This window comes from Xiphophorus couchianus, chromosome 20 (assembly GCF_001444195.1).
Source record: "Xiphophorus couchianus chromosome 20, X_couchianus-1.0, whole genome shotgun sequence".
Lineage (NCBI taxonomy): Eukaryota > Metazoa > Chordata > Actinopteri > Cyprinodontiformes > Poeciliidae > Xiphophorus > Xiphophorus couchianus.
Window position 1 is genome coordinate 23,576,049 of NC_040247.1, and position 15,077 is coordinate 23,591,125.

Below are 15,077 nucleotides of genomic sequence, written 5' to 3' on the forward strand. Positions count from 1 at the left end.
GTTTGTTTGTAAACTGCTCTTGTCGCTTCCTATGACTCGATGCAGAAGGAAGGATGTATGGAGGATTTCTGACAAATTTCTACTAATATTTGTGCAGAAATTATGACAATGGACGAAACAAAAGATGCGTTTGTGTTCAAAGGTGTTACTGAGAGGCTGACCCTCGGAATTACTCGAATACTCGGTTTGTATTGTCTTATATTCATTATTGTTAGCCATTTATGATGAGACTGGCTTGCAAGAAATATGTTACCTTTTAAACATGTTTTGCTTTTTGTCCATTTTGGTCCAGAAAACATGCCAGGGGTGGTGGATGTGCGCTACGCAGAGAGAGACCCTGCAGAAAAGAGGACCCTCCTGTCTTGGGAGCAGGTAGAATAAAATTAGCCCCTTTTGTGCAGCTTCAAGAATTTTGGTTTGTCATTTATCATATTGACGTGTAACTCATTCATATTGTTCCTTTAGAAAAACACGTGTATTTTACCAGAGGATATGCGAGACTTCTATCTGACCACTGATGGATTCACATTAACCTGGAGTGTTAAACTGGACGGTAGGTGGCCTCCTAGCATCGTAATTTTAGCAAATTTCGATGTACTTAAAGGTAATTTATTACAACTATAAATGCTAATTCCTTACATGTTTCGTGTTTATTTATTGTAATTTCAGAAATTACAGTTCCTCAGAAAATTACAGTATTGCATGAAACTGCATTTACATTAGTTTTAAATACATTAATGACGGCCTACTGAAAAGTGTGTTCATGTACGGTACGATATATACACTAAACACTCGGTCTATGTTCCTTTTTAATGAATTACTTCATCAATGCAGCATGGCCTGAGGTACTCAGATTATTTTGATAGACGCCTTCTGCATTTTTGTGACTGGTGTTACGAAACACCAGTCACAGTGTTGTCTTTCTCTTGACAACACTCAACAGATTCTCTGATTGGTTTAGGTCAGACCAGTTTGCTGGCCAATGCAGCAAACTGGTCTGCAGTGGGCTGCTGCTCCAATTTCCTTTTCCTTTTCCTGTTAGGTATAACAGTTTGTCAGTTATCCCTCTTGGACCTTGTTCCACCAGACGTCTTCCTTTCACTTAACTTTCTGTTAATATGTCTGGATGCAGTAATGTGTGAACAACCATCTTCTTTAGCAACTACTGTTTATGGATTGTCCTCGTCATTGACTTTTAGCTTGACAATTGTCAATTCAGCAGTCTTACCAGTGAGTGTGTATGCCACAATATTAAAAAAATATATATATATTTATGGTCTTGTGTAATGACGTAGTTTTCTGAGAAACAGAATTCTTTACCTGTAAATCAATATAAATGATGGAACCACTTGGTGTGTGATTAATCTATATGAGTTCCCATTTTTAAATGTATTGAGATAAACAAAATGTTCCGTGAATATTTAGTTTGCTCTACTGATATTTCACCAACTTAATTAGTGAGTTTTTAGATTTATTCAGAACATATTTAAATTATGTCTACTAAAAACGACTTTTTAAAAAATTTTTAATTCGTTCATCCATGACTGTATGTCATCTTTCAGATGAGTGTGTCCCTTTAGGTTGCATGATGATCAACGGCGTGGGCAGGCTGTGCCCGCTGCTTCAGCCCACGTCTGTTTTCTCTCTCCCTAATGCCCCCTCACTGGTTGATCTGGACTGGGAGGAGAGCAGCTCAGAAAGCGGTAAAGCTCACCTGACTGATTCACGCACATGCTTTATTCAACAACCTCTGCGTGCCACTTTCAATTACATCTATGCTACGTGTGCTTCTTTGCACAGGAAAGTAAATATTTGTTCAGGAGGCATTATTTCCTCTTTTTGTCAGGATTGGAGCCTGCACCGTCTGCGCCTCATTTTGATGCCCGGAGTCGTATTTATGAGCTGGATTCCTGCGGCGGGAATGGAAAAGTGTGTCTGGTTTACAAAAACTGCACTCCAGGTGTCGTGTTCACGTTTACATAATATCACTTTTATTAATTAGAAACGCAGAGAAAACCTGAAGACGATGAGATTTTCTGTTACATCATGTTGATTTCGCTGTTTTGTTTTTCAGGAGTGGTTGCACAGCACAGTGAAATCTGGTTCCTGGACCGCTCACTGTGCTGGCATTTTTTGACTGCAACATTTACTGCCTACTACAGACTGATGATAACACACCTGGGCCTACCTGAGTGGCAGTATGCCTACACACCATATGGTCCAAGCCCGCAGGCTAAGGTAGATAATGGGAGGATGTAAATTTTTTTTGTTGTGTCTTGTTTTGCTATTTCTTATCCTCAACTGAAACCAGATACTTGCATGCAAAAAAAGAGGGTTTACACCTGTTTCAAAGCTGTAAGTATACATGTATTTTAAACCTTTTGCTGGCATTTTGGCCCATTCCTCCGAAAATAACTGGTGTAACCAGGTTAGGTTTTTAGATCACCTTTCTCACACACATTTTCAGCTCTACACACAACTTTTCTATGGACCACAACCATGTCATGTTAGAAATTCCTGCATCTGCTGCAGTGTTGATGTGGGTCTTTTCAGTCTTGTGATTTTCCATGATTTTCTTTAATCATGGAGAGATGTTCAGCTTTTTTAACGTACTGTTGAAAAAAACAACACAACAATGTAAAGATTTGGGGGACTCCTGACCGTAGTTTTATCTGATTTGGTATTTTTAGCACAATGGGGTTTTTTTAATATCATTTAAAACACATCTAGCTACTGTTTTAAAACATAAAAACAGTGATGGATATTCTTTTATTTCTTAATCTTCTAAACCTTTTGTCACAACTCTTTACATCTTGTGTTCATGTTCTAATGTGCTGGTTTTCTCTGCAGCAGTGGGCGTCCCTCTACCAGCCCCTGATTTTCAGCAATGAGGTTAGCCAGACGGATTCAACTGCAGATGTTTTTCTAAACAAGCTGGATCCCACAAAGGCCTTCAGAGGCAAAGCCAAGGTACCGCCCCCCAAGAAGAAGCAGTCGGCCCAGTCCAACTCTGGAGGCGCTGCTAAAGGGCAAGGGAGCGCAGGAAGACACGGTGGAGCAAAACGGTGAAACAGATCCAATCTAGAGAGAGAGACGTTTCTTTTTGTCTGTTTCACCACCACATCTTCAAAAGACAAATCTGCTATCATCTGCTTGCTTAAACGCAGGTTTTTGTAACACAAGAGCATGTTGTGGAGAATGCGTAGTCTATAACCAGGATTTAAATGGCCTCTCCTGTGTTCAGTTTGGTATTTACAAGATGTTGACATGTTGAATGTCGACGGATTTGAAACTTTACCAGAAAATTAATCCTTCTGAGCTAACCTTGGACCAGTTGCTGGTTTTTAAGGTATACAAAGATTTTTGCAAAAAATCTCACACCACCTTTTGTTTTTTCGTGCTGTTGCAGAAAAACTGAGACAAGTATACCACCCATCACCAGCTAATACTAGACATTTAGCTTCAATGCAAAAGGGAATAGAAATGTGTGCAATAACCACTGGAAAACTGCTGCTGTAGTTATTTTATACATCCATCCATTTTCTAACACCCTTGTCCCTAGTGGGGTCAGGAGGGGTGTTGGTGCCTATCTCCAGCTAACATTCTGGATGAGATAGTTATTTTATATTGTTTTCTTATTTATAATGTAAAGAAATTGACATAATAATTAAATGTAACTTTTAATGTATACAAGATTGTTATAACCTTAGAAGCAATATGTCAATACTGCAGCAGAAATTCTGATTGTCTCCTATGTTTTGAATAAAATGACTAATTATTGTTACACTTTTGTTGTAAATGTTTGTGTAGGTGTTGTGATATTTGCAAGGTCGTCATAAAGTGGGTCTCATACCGGCCGATGCCTAATCTGAGCTCCTTTAAATCAGTGTTCCTACTAACTGTTACAGAAAAAAGCAGTCATAGAACACATTTGATATTAAACCAGTAACAAATCTTTCTTTTTGTGTTTTCTGCTTCAAGAAAATATAAAAGAGAACTGCTTCATGGTCTTGAAGTTACTTGTCCGTTCCCTGGTATTTCAAAAACTTTGCCATTAAGATACCCACATGTTTCCATTTTGGTCCAACGCGATATTTCACCCAGTGTTTTTGGTGAGTAGGATTTTTCATCGTAGTTTTACAGTGTTCATTTTTCCATACCATACCATACCATACCAACTTTATTTATAAAGCACTTTAAAACAACCACCGCTGATACAAAGTGCTGTACATCAAAACACAACATAACAATAAAAAAGCATAATGACTAAAAACTACCACAAAATGGTCAGGATTGTCTTTAATAGGTAAAAATATTGAAAACCAATTACATCTTATTTCAACTGTGTGCAGTTCCAGTGTTTCTCAAGCTTATCACAAATATTTCACCAAGAAATTATTTTCATTTAAGTTGTAATAGACCCTAAAAAATCTATTTGTCTGACTTCTTAGATTATTCCACTAACTTTTGTTAACTAAAATATAGTAAGGTTTAATAAATCAAAACAATTCTAAAAGGAAAATACTAACATAGGAAACAAAAAAGGACTAAATTGGCAATAAAATTACGTACATTTCAGTCAAAAATGTACAATTAAGACTAAATCAAAATCCTCTTGCATTCTGATAGTTTGTTTCTCTTTGTAGTTAAGGGCTTTGTTAAGATGTGACTGAACATAATTTATAGAATTGTCTAAAGATTTGTGCTGATTGTGGTTCTGATCCCAGTTTGAACCAGTTAGACTCTTTGAAAATATGAGAGATTTTAACTTATGAAGAACCTAAAATTGCACTAAGGGCCCTGCTGTCAGTAGATATTATATATTCAAGTCTGAAAGTCATGTTTCCTTACGGTAGACTATGTTTACTCTGAGAATTCACAAAATACTTTCAAAACCATGAGTTGAAAAGGTATGTAAACTGACACGTAGTCCTTTCTAAATATCCCGTCTGGACACAAGATTTTGCACAAGGAAAACAAGACAAAAAGTCTAAACATTAAACACAAAATAGTGAAAAGGATAAATTGATTGCCCCCCCTTGAGATTGTGTTTGTATATGAGGATGTATGGATATTTACTCAACCAACAGCCCAGGCCCCAGAAGAATGTTACTGTCGATGTTATCACTGACGCAGGCTTCAGTTTCATGCATTTTAAACTTTCCAAAGTTTAAAAATGTTTTGGAGAACTGTGACTTTGAATGCTGTGGTTATTTACTCAATGTTGACAAACTAAAGGCACATATTAATATATGGCAGCATTTCAGAGCATCTTTTTCTATCTGTCGCACTTAATGTAAAAAAGAAAACCTGATCAGACACCATTAATCAATATTTTCTAGACTTCTAGACTGCTGTGCATTGAACTGACGGAAATCTATATGAGGGAACTTATTTCAGTCCTTGTGCTGCTGCCCTTTGAACGCTGCGAGGAGCTGGCTCCTGCTGCTTCTATTTATTTTCAAAAAGTTGTTTACGTCTTGCATACCCTGACATTTCACGAAGGACCCCAGGCCCTGATCACTGCCGTATGATCTTTTGCCTTATAATACTTCTGTCTTCCAAGCATGCCTACGCCGCTATTCCCAACAGGAGAGTAAAACTTATCACAAAACAATTGTTTTTAATTGTCCGTGTGGCAAGAAATGTCATTATCTTTGTTTTAAGCATGTTAATTCCTACATAGTTTAAAAAATGGTAAGAATTAGTGAGCAGAAGACTTTGCAAATAGCTTTAATTGTTTTCAAATTATGCGCACTGCAGGTATTGTTCAAGTGCTTCATTAAGGTTGTGCAGCATGTTTCAACAGCATCCTCAGATCGTCACAGCTGTACAAGCTCTTCGTTGTTTCCATTTGTTTCAAGTTTCACGTGGAACAGATGTTTCGCTTCTTCTTTGGCGGGAGAGATTATTCCTCACTGTTATCCTTCTCCTGGTACTGTTCAGAGGGGGCTGGGTGGTGCATTTGTACACATACCTTGTAAAGCCCTCCTCCCAGCACTGCACCTATGGGAGTGGCCACTATAGGGACCCAGAACCAGAATTTTCCAGCCCTACAAAGAGAATGACGGACATATAGAAACAGTTGGGGGTGACCAAAACCAAAGGACAAACTTTATCTGTAAAGTTAACCGGAGCGTATCTCAAAAAAGTCCGTGTTTACCTGAATACATCCAAACCCCAGCCTGCAACTGCAGTGAAGAGCCTAGGTCCCAAGTCTCTGGTGGGGTTGATAGCATAACCACTGTTGCTGCCCAAAGAAATGCCAATGAGGACCACCAGGACACCCACAAACATAGATTCAGTCCCTTTGGCAGCTGGTTTGTTCTTTTCGTCAGATAGAGCCATCAGACACATCAGCAGTATGGCCGTGCCAAACACCTGGCAAACACACCACAAATAATAATGAGAACACCGCTTTCCACAGTATGAAAAATGCAAAGATGCAACAATGCAAAACACTGCAAACAGCAGATTTTAGATTGTGACAGGATGGAAAGAAAATGATACAAGGCTTAAGTTTTTCTTATTTTACAAATGAAAATCTAAAAACTGAAGACCGAGAAACACAGCAGGCAGAGAGCGGATGAAGTTGTGGAGATGTTTAAAGCCGAGTTGTGTTATAAACCAAGTGAGATGTTTAAACAGCCTTTAAACATCTCATGGTGCATTGTTTAATTTATTACATGAGCAGGAAGACGGCACAGCTACGTCAGTGCTTTAATGGGTGAAATCAAAATCATGCGTTATAATGGCCAAATCAAAGTCCGCAAACTAATCTGACTCAGAACCAGTGACTGGGAAGTTCATGTTCATAGGTGCTCTTCATACAGTTTCCAGCATCCAGTCCAGTTTGCAGGTGGAACTTTACCACAAGAAGGAAGTTTGTAAAACAGTTGAAGAAAGAAAAAGGTATGAACTCAATAAATCTGATTTGTGGTTGTAATTCTTTAGTTAAGTTTCATGGCTACCTGGTCAACAAAGCCACCGAACACAGAGAGGTATGGTGCTGGATAAGTGGCAAAGATCCCAGCCGTGGCTTTTTCTCCAGTAACAGTCAGGTTTCCACCAGAAAAAGTATAAATGGCATCTGTAAGTAAAATGACTGTAAGTAAATAACTTGTTATTTGAAACCATCAAAAAGAACAGGAATAGTGCATGCCAAGTGAGTAGTATCAGCAGACTTTCCATAGTAAACACCATAAACTGTTGCTGCTGCAAGAAACGACGCAAATAGCTGAGCAAAAATGTACAAGGGGAGCCTCTTCCATGGTAGTTGGCCAAAAACACACAATGCGAAGGAGACTGCGGCATTCATATGAGCCCCTGGAAAAGAGAAACAAAAGGGTTACAAGAGTCATGTCGTCTGCATATGAACACCAAAGCCTTTGAAGTTATTTAAGGGATTTATTCTCTTACCGGAGACAGTTCCTCCAATATGAACCCCCATTGCAACAGCCAGGCCAAAGCCAATGTTGATGCTGAAGAACGTTCCTTTTCCTCCTTCACCAGTCACAACCTGGGCCACCGAACCCAGACCTAATGTCTGGCAAATAAGAAAAAAGGAAAAATATCAACTTGTGAAAACCTTAACTTTCACAAGTTTACGTGAAAGTTAAGTTTTTCTTCAACAAGTTTGTGTGAAGATGTGTAGTGGACCACAGGATTTACTTTTATTTTTTTTTATCAAACATTCTCCTCCTGAGATTTACAACTTATTAAATTCCCAGATGTTTGGGGAAGGAAGCAAGTTTCACCATAAAGACTAAAACCCTTTGTACCTCCAAGCATCTCTAAGCGTCTCAAACATCGATCAGAAGACAACCATCACGTTTTCATCTCTTCATGCCTGGGACTCTTACATGTTTGAATAAGAATAAACTAGACTGTCTCCAATCAGTCCAAATGCAGTTGCACAGCCTCTAACAAACACACAACAGAGACAACATATTGCACACATTTTTGTCTCATTGCAGTGGTTGTTTTGAAATGTCTTTTACAGTGTTAAGCCAACACAAGAATGACATAAACAACCCAAAAATGAGGGAAATTTCAAGTTACCCCAGCAGACCAGAAAAACAAAACACAATCCCAACCAAGTGGGCCAAGCAGGTCCCAGAGAGGAGGTGGTTCAGAGGCCACTTCAGTGGCAACTGCAGAAAGTGTCTGGTGAACAGCCAGACAGGACAGAGAGGGCAGAATCAGTCAGTGAAGTAGGCAGATCAGCCTCGACACCATCAGAGGACTTAGGGACAATTACTTAAAGTGGCAGGCCATCCTCCACCCACTCTGAGAAGGCACTCGCTATAAGAAGCTGGCCATCTCTCCCTTTGAAATGCAGTAGCATGAAATGGAAGGCGGCCCCTGCTTGGCCCTTTTGCTTTAGACGGGATGTTGAGACAGAAGTAAGCCTTTTGTGGATCTAGGTGTCTGAAGAGGCAGACTGTTTAAACAAAGTGCTGCTTGTGGCAATAAATGATATCACCATGGCTGTCAGTTTAGAACAAGGCTGGGGATTTGGAGACCTTGGATACTGGGCAGAGGATGGGGATAATGAAAATGACAGGACAAGTCTCTTTCTTAAGATGGAAACCACAAGTGTAAAGTTGAAGGAAAATTATGTTCAGGAGGGTCTGCTGGAGACGATGAGGTGGAAAAAGATGCCCCTGAAGCTGCAGGTGCAGCCAGAGGTTGAAAGAGAGTGGGTGATGCTCATGATGCAGGAAGTGAAGCTGGTTTGCAGTAAACATGTCACTGGCTCTATGGCACCTGGAAAATCTGAACCAGGCCATTAACTGGAGTGGATGGATTCGCCGCAGCTAGAGAGTTCTGCACATGACTCTTCACCACCAACAGTAGTGTTGGGATTCGATGATGCTAATATCCAGAGAGCCAAATTCAGGTTAAGAACTAGTGGAGGGGGACAAAATGAGGAACCAACAAGGAGGAAAGTAACAGAGAGATGCAGAAGTTGAAAGCCATGGGGTATCAGGGATGTGTATGCTGGGTCTTTTGTTGGTCAGATTCTTCCTTCTGTTAGCAAACGGAGTAAGACTCAAAACCAGGCAAGAGAAAGGCAGTCTTATGATATTAAAGACCTACTCAGAGGAAATACAAAATAAAAGAAGACATGCTGGAGAGTAACACGAGTTGAACCACAGAGAATCAGCGCAGCAAAGATCTGAGAAGAAGTGACTGAAAATTGCAAACTTAAATGGTAGGGAGGTGATTAGTGGCATGAAAACCAGACAAGTAAATGTACTACAGCTGTGCAGGGAAGAATGCTGATCAGAATGCCTTTATTATGGATCTATGGAAACTAACAGAACACAGCAAACCTGCAGAATAAAAAAAAACAAGGTAATGATCTGAGATAAAAGAATATTATGTAACTGGAAACTCAATGATTACCATTGCCTTGATTCGGCTCAATCTTTTGAAAAGCAGCTAGAGACCTTTTTGTTTAACCGAGTTTGATTTTAAAGCTAGTTTTAATGCCAGGTCTGATTAAATATATATTTTTTTATTTTAGGCCTCCTTTTATGTGCTTTTACTTCTTCTCCCTTTTGGTTTTCAAATGTAGAAGTGCTGGCTATTTTTGCATCTTCTTCGTTTTGTACCTTTGCAGTTTGGTCTCTAATGCTGAGTTTGGCACAAATAACGCATTGGTATGTGTTGCTTTTGCAAGCCATGAATTAAAGTAATTTTCTATATTATATCCATAGTTGAATTATGGTGAAAAATGGTTATGTAATGCCAATAATTATCAGGAGAATAATTATTAGGAGAACTATTGCTTAACTACAAAAATAAATAAACCGGTATTCAATAGTTTATAATAGATGCACCAAAAAGATTTTTTTATTTTGTTTTTGAGGGAAGGTTTGGTTTATGGGTACAAAATGGAAGTTGCAGGAGACAAAATGTGAATGCCTAGGTACAAAACTGGCTTGAATGATACAAACTGGCCAAGACATGCATGAAACTAGAGTCAAAATATACCAGTCATTATATTTTCTCAAGCTTGATGACGCTTTTATGTTTGTTTGTTTGTTTGTTTGTTTGTTACATATGAAAAGTGCTGTATAGACAATCTCTACTTGGTTATTAACTTATGATTCATCATTGTCTCTTCTAAATTTGAACTCTGTGAAACTGTTCAGAGAGAAAAACGCTGACACTGACAACAGGAAACAGTCAAAGCTGGATTCTTGCTGCAAACTATGATAAGTGTTTAGGTCAGAGGTGTGTTTTAATTTGACTCTGTTTGCACCCACTTATTTATCTGCTAGTCATTATCAAGATTTTCTTTTCTACTGAGTCTTCCTTCTAGTTTCTCCTAGTGTATTAGGTATTGGATTACTGTGACCTTTTCACCAATAACATGTGCCTTTTGAAACTCTCTCCATGTGGCCAGCAGCTTGACCATTGCTCTCGTGACACAGCATTTCCTGGTTCACCCACCGGCTCCCACCAATCCCCTGTCACAGAACATGTGACATAAAAAAGCTGCTTGTTCGTGTGCATTAGAGAGTCGGGGCAGGTTATCAGGGCGAAGAGCACGGTATTAATAATTAATCACATACGGTTGTTACTTATGCAGGCAAATCATATGTTTTGAACACAAAGGACAGTTATTGATAAAAGAACAATACAACAGAATAAACAGGATTCCTTTCTGCAAATCTATTCTTACCATCATGACATATGTTGAAAGGAATTCAGCAAGTGCCACTCGTGAGAGTTCATTCAGACGGATCTCGGGTCGCCTTACTTCCAGTTTGCCCTGCATGGAGACCTCCAGTTCCACTGACGGCCCCATGTCTTTGACTTTCTCCTCGTTGCTTCAGTCTTTTGGTGGAGGTTATAGATTTGGCAAAAAAAAAAAAACTTACAGGCCTCTCATCTTCAGATTCCTGTGAAAAATATATAGTCCTATGTCAAATGGTGGGAAAAAAACTAACTAAATAATTTCCTCTTCTCTTCTGTTTCCCTTTTCTCCCTCTGTCTGTGTCTGTGTGTGTGTGTGTGTGTGAATGTGTGTGTGTGTCTGTCAGTCAGCCTCCCTCTGTCTCACTAACCCATTGGGTTTGTCCCACAATTTATAGCCCTGATCCAACCCCACCTTCTGACGGATTTACTCAAAATCCACCGTCAGATACTCCAGTGTTTTGGCCAATGAGGAAAATCAACTTGCTGTGCCCAGCACTCCGATGAGAAGGACATAAAAAACAGAGATACAAGATCTTAACTGAAATCCATTGTGGGCCTTCCCTAGTCTAAGCTCATGTTTTTTGTTGCATTTTTACACATAAGCTCTGCTGATTGACAAAATGTCCAGATGTGAAAAAATACAGCACAAAGTATAAATTCCAAAGTATTTCTTCAATGTCACAGATGATCTACACTTTACAACACAAAACTACAAAGTTTACATAATGACATTAATCATGCGCTAAAAGCCCAACACAAAGGGAGGAAATTAGATTTAAAGTGAAAACAGCTGATGAAGCCTCTAGTGACATTCTGCCAGCAGAATTTACTGTACTGTTTTAATGTCTATTTGAACTGCTTCACATGAATACTGAGTGCCAGCGCCTTCTGAAAGTCAAATAACTTTTCCTCTAGTGCCACCTAGAGGCTGATAGGTGGCACTAGCAGATAGGTGAAAGACGGGGTAAAATGCAAAACCAGTCCATTTGTATGGTCCTATGTATGGGGGGGCACTTATCGTTTATCACTTATCGTGATACATTTCTTATCATGATAAGAATTTTGATTTATAGCTGTCACAATAAATTCTAATTAATGATCCTTAAAACCTCCCAAAACTGTCTTTGTCAGGATTTTTAGTAAGAAATCCTGACATTAAACCATTTGTTTAATGAAAGTATCAATGGATACCAATACATTTGGAAATGTATTGGTAAGTGAAAGTGCAACTTAGGCTATATTTACACGAGACTGCTGGCTAATTTTCAGATGTTGATTGGGAAAAAGCTTAATGCTTAGATGGCACTGCCAAGGCTCATTGAATCAGCTGTAGTTGTCATGACTTGCCACAATATGGCACTTTAATTTTAGAATGTCATCAAATGCACATCCACCACTAGTTTCCACCTTATTGTAAACTGTAACCTCTCTCTCCCTCTCTGTCTGGGGGCAAATAATAAATCAAATTTATGTCTCCAGAGACAGCAGAACACTGTTTTTTAGTTCTTTTGTTTATTTCATTGCTCATATGGAGTTATTGGGGCCGCAGTTATTGAGGTGGTTTTTTACTGCTTGACGTGTGATGGTGCAATGTGAATTCTCCATTCAGGTTGTTGAATATTCTGAAAAACGAATGAAAATAACATGTTTTTGAAAATGTCATTCTTTTTGTCCTCACTTATTGGTTTCGAAATAGTACCGCAACATATCATGATAAAACCTTAAGTCCACATCGCCGCCGCCCCTTAGGGCACAATACAGCGACAATTATGTGAACGTGACAAGAACATTTGATGAAAGGTCTCTAAGCAAGGCTTGATTTTCTTAACTGAAGATCTATAATTTTTTGTAACTAAAACACAACTGAAGGCAAAATACATTAAGATAAGCCTAATACATTTATCCTAATGCTACACTCAAAACAACAGGAGGAAAAACACATTACTAGCTGATACACACATGTTAATGCAACGCCCATACATTATGTACGATGCTCTACGTTTTATCAACCGAAGAAAAACAACAACACATGCCTACGAATCTTCCAAACACATAAATACTTACAAAAACGAAGGTTTTTCAAGAAACAAAGTACATAAAGTTCATTCAGAATGTTCAGGGGCCGTTTACTTTCTCCTAAATTCTTGTTGACAAGGTTACCGGAGAAATGTGCGTCAAATGTAGTTTGCCGCTAAGAGCGCTCAGCTCACTCGGTCAAGTTTCTGCAAATGCAACATGACATAGATCGTTTGTAATACAGATGTCATACTCAGATGGAATTCAAAAAATGGGCCATTCTTGGAATAAATTTAGTCAAACAATTCTCTAACTATGAACTTATTTGACAATGTATTAATGCTACTATAGACTAATTTACAGTATTTGACTGAAGGGCATCATACTTCATATAATTATTATCACTACAAACATCAACACAACATATTTAAACACATTAGGTCATTTAGCATGAAAGGACTTTCACTTATTTTGTACAATCCATACTTCCAGTTTGCAGACCTTATTGCTGCTGGGAAATGTTTTCACTAATAGTCCCATGGGCCTTTTCTTCCAAGATGACTTGCATGTTCTTCAACAGAACTACATAGCCTTTCTTGATGATGAGTCTGGTTTCAGTCCACTTTGCACAACTTTGTAAGGTGGATGGATATTCTCCTTTCCACCTATTCTAAAAGGTATCAGCAAGGTGTTGAATATGGTTCCATTGTTTTCCAAACAATTGGCCTGATGAAAAGTTCCCAAAATGGAGCAGAAATAGCATTCATGTTCTGTGTTAGTTTCTTGGGCGAACAACTAACACAGTGCAGGATTGTCAGGGATTCCAATTATCCAACATCCAGCACCACAGACAGCTCCTTAACTTATGTGTCTCCCTTGATGAGCCGCTGTGGCAATGTGGCTGGTAGATGGGAGACTCAGAGGATGTTTCTCAGTGTCTGTGAAGTTGGCTGAGGAGAGACAACCACCGACTTGTATGAGGTTGTTGTCCAGCAGGACTGAGTTGTTTGAGTGTGTCAAGTTTTGTGTTCATTTGTTTTCCTATCTAAAGGCTTTTCGGTGTCTCTTTGTAGGCGTCTTGTTTGACGGCTTGAATGATGACTACTTTGGATTGTGTGTGTTCTTGGTTAGTGGTGTCTCACTAAAACTTTCACATCCCATTTGTCCACTCATCTTTTCTGGGGTGCAGCATCTTAGTACTTGAAGGTTTTCAAGAGCTTGCAAAAAGCCTTTCCATGAGACCCACATGCCATGTTTATCAGGGTTAAAGGTGTGTTCTAGTCTATCTTATCAGATGACAGTTCTCTTAGGAATGCTTTGCCCAAATGTATTATGGGAGCAACAAAACCTAAAGAGTCATATAGACTATTGTCAATGCTCCCCTTCATGGTTTGGTCTCACTTGATACATGGTAAATGAAGATGTCAGATTGTAGGTTCCAACAGAGTCCTATGCTTCTCTGAACAGGGAGATGGTCTAGATCAGGGGTCTTCAAATCCAGTCCTTGATGACCATGTCCTGCAACTTTTACATGTGTACCGAGTCCAACACACCTGAATCAAATGTTTAAATTTCTTCCCCAGTATGCAGTCAATTTCTCCAGAGTCCTGCAAATGATCTCATAATTTGACTAAGGTGTGTTGAAGCAGAGACACGTCCAAAGATTGAAGGACACTGGCCTTGAGACTTGGATTTAAAGACTGATCTAGTTCAATCAAATCCTTCACATGAATCTCCGCAAGAAAAGCTTCTGTAACTTGACTGTAGTTTGATGACACTTTTTGAAGGTATAGGTTAGCCTCTGTCAACATGCTTAGCATTCCTGCAAGCAGATCAGTTGCTTTCTCTGATGTAATGATTGAGGTGAGATCACCATCAACACAAAGCGGATGCCCAAAGAACAGTCTTGCCTCAGATTCATGTTCTTGTTCACCCTGTTGTGTTGTCCTTCTCATGCAACACTATGCAACGCCAAGTGATGGGCTGCTTCCAAACACATTTACTTTCAGTCAGTCTTTTGGAGAGAGTAGAGGTGTTTTAGGGTTTGCTATTGCTTGTCTGGGAGTCTTTTTCTCAAAGAAAGCAAAAGGGTAAAGGTGTTCGCTTGTTTGTTTTTTTTATCAATTTCATTGTCCATCACAGTCAGAAATGCTTTGTAGACATGACTTGCTTGTCATCAGAATCAGATCAGACAAACACAAAGTGTCATAAATTGTCCGTGTCATAGGTGGGCCCCAAAATTTCCTTGAAAAATAAGTTTGTTTTTTTTCCATTTTTTTCTCCGAAGAGTTTTTGCGGCGCTAGTGGCTCGTATTTTTTGTACAGTAGGCAGACAGGAAGGAGGGTGA

The 15,077-nt window shown here is 39.1% G+C and overlaps 2 protein-coding genes across 4 annotated transcripts; one reads left to right on the top strand and one right to left on the bottom strand.

The window, feature by feature from the left end:
• The first annotated feature begins 4 nt into the window (after positions 1 to 4).
• Positions 5 to 3,955, top strand: tpgs2 (tubulin polyglutamylase complex subunit 2). Its single transcript, XM_028003897.1, has 7 exons — positions 5 to 184; positions 293 to 372; positions 466 to 553; positions 1,563 to 1,703; positions 1,847 to 1,960; positions 2,075 to 2,238; positions 2,851 to 3,955. Exons 1-7 carry the CDS (start codon positions 103 to 105, stop codon positions 3,067 to 3,069), a joined length of 888 nt encoding a protein of 295 aa, XP_027859698.1. The 5' UTR covers positions 5 to 102; the 3' UTR covers positions 3,070 to 3,955.
• Positions 3,956 to 5,717: 1,762 nt separating this feature from the next.
• Positions 5,718 to 12,914, bottom strand: aqp7 (aquaporin 7). Of its 3 annotated transcripts, XM_028001738.1 has the most exons (7): positions 12,778 to 12,914; positions 10,697 to 10,851; positions 7,420 to 7,546; positions 7,189 to 7,326; positions 6,972 to 7,090; positions 6,164 to 6,381; positions 5,829 to 6,053 (listed from the first exon to the last, which is right to left on the bottom strand). In XM_028001738.1, exons 2-7 carry the CDS (start codon positions 10,820 to 10,822, stop codon positions 5,909 to 5,911), a joined length of 873 nt encoding a protein of 290 aa, XP_027857539.1. In that variant the 5' UTR covers positions 10,823 to 10,851; positions 12,778 to 12,914; the 3' UTR covers positions 5,829 to 5,908. The 3 variants fall into 3 exon arrangements, with proteins under 3 accessions (XP_027857540.1, XP_027857539.1, XP_027857541.1); XM_028001739.1 differs by lacking the exon at positions 12,778 to 12,914 and having other exon boundaries at positions 5,718 to 6,053; positions 10,697 to 11,073; XM_028001740.1 differs by lacking the exon at positions 12,778 to 12,914 and having other exon boundaries at positions 7,201 to 7,326; positions 10,697 to 11,074.
• Positions 12,915 to 15,077: the final 2,163 nt, after the last annotated feature.

Bases quoted from the DNA above. Each gene is read 5' to 3' on its own strand.
- tpgs2 (XM_028003897.1), top strand. From the start codon at position 103: ATGACAATGGACGAAACAAAAGATGCGTTTGTGTTCAAAGGTGTTACT. The intron at 1,961-2,074 runs GTGTCGTGTTCA...TTTGTTTTTCAG, and splicing joins TTACAAAAACTGCACTCCAG to GAGTGGTTGCACAGCACAGT. The intron at 2,239-2,850 runs GTAGATAATGGG...TTTTCTCTGCAG, and splicing joins GTCCAAGCCCGCAGGCTAAG to CAGTGGGCGTCCCTCTACCA.
- aqp7 (XM_028001739.1), bottom strand. From the start codon at position 10,822: ATGGGGCCGTCAGTGGAACTGGAGGTCTCCATGCAGGGCAAACTGGAA. The intron at 7,327-7,419 runs GTAAGAGAATAA...TCTCTTTTCCAG, and splicing joins TATTGGAGGAACTGTCTCCG to GGGCTCATATGAATGCCGCA. The intron at 7,091-7,188 runs GAAAGTCTGCTG...TTTTACTTACAG, and splicing joins AGTTTATGGTGTTTACTATG to ATGCCATTTATACTTTTTCT.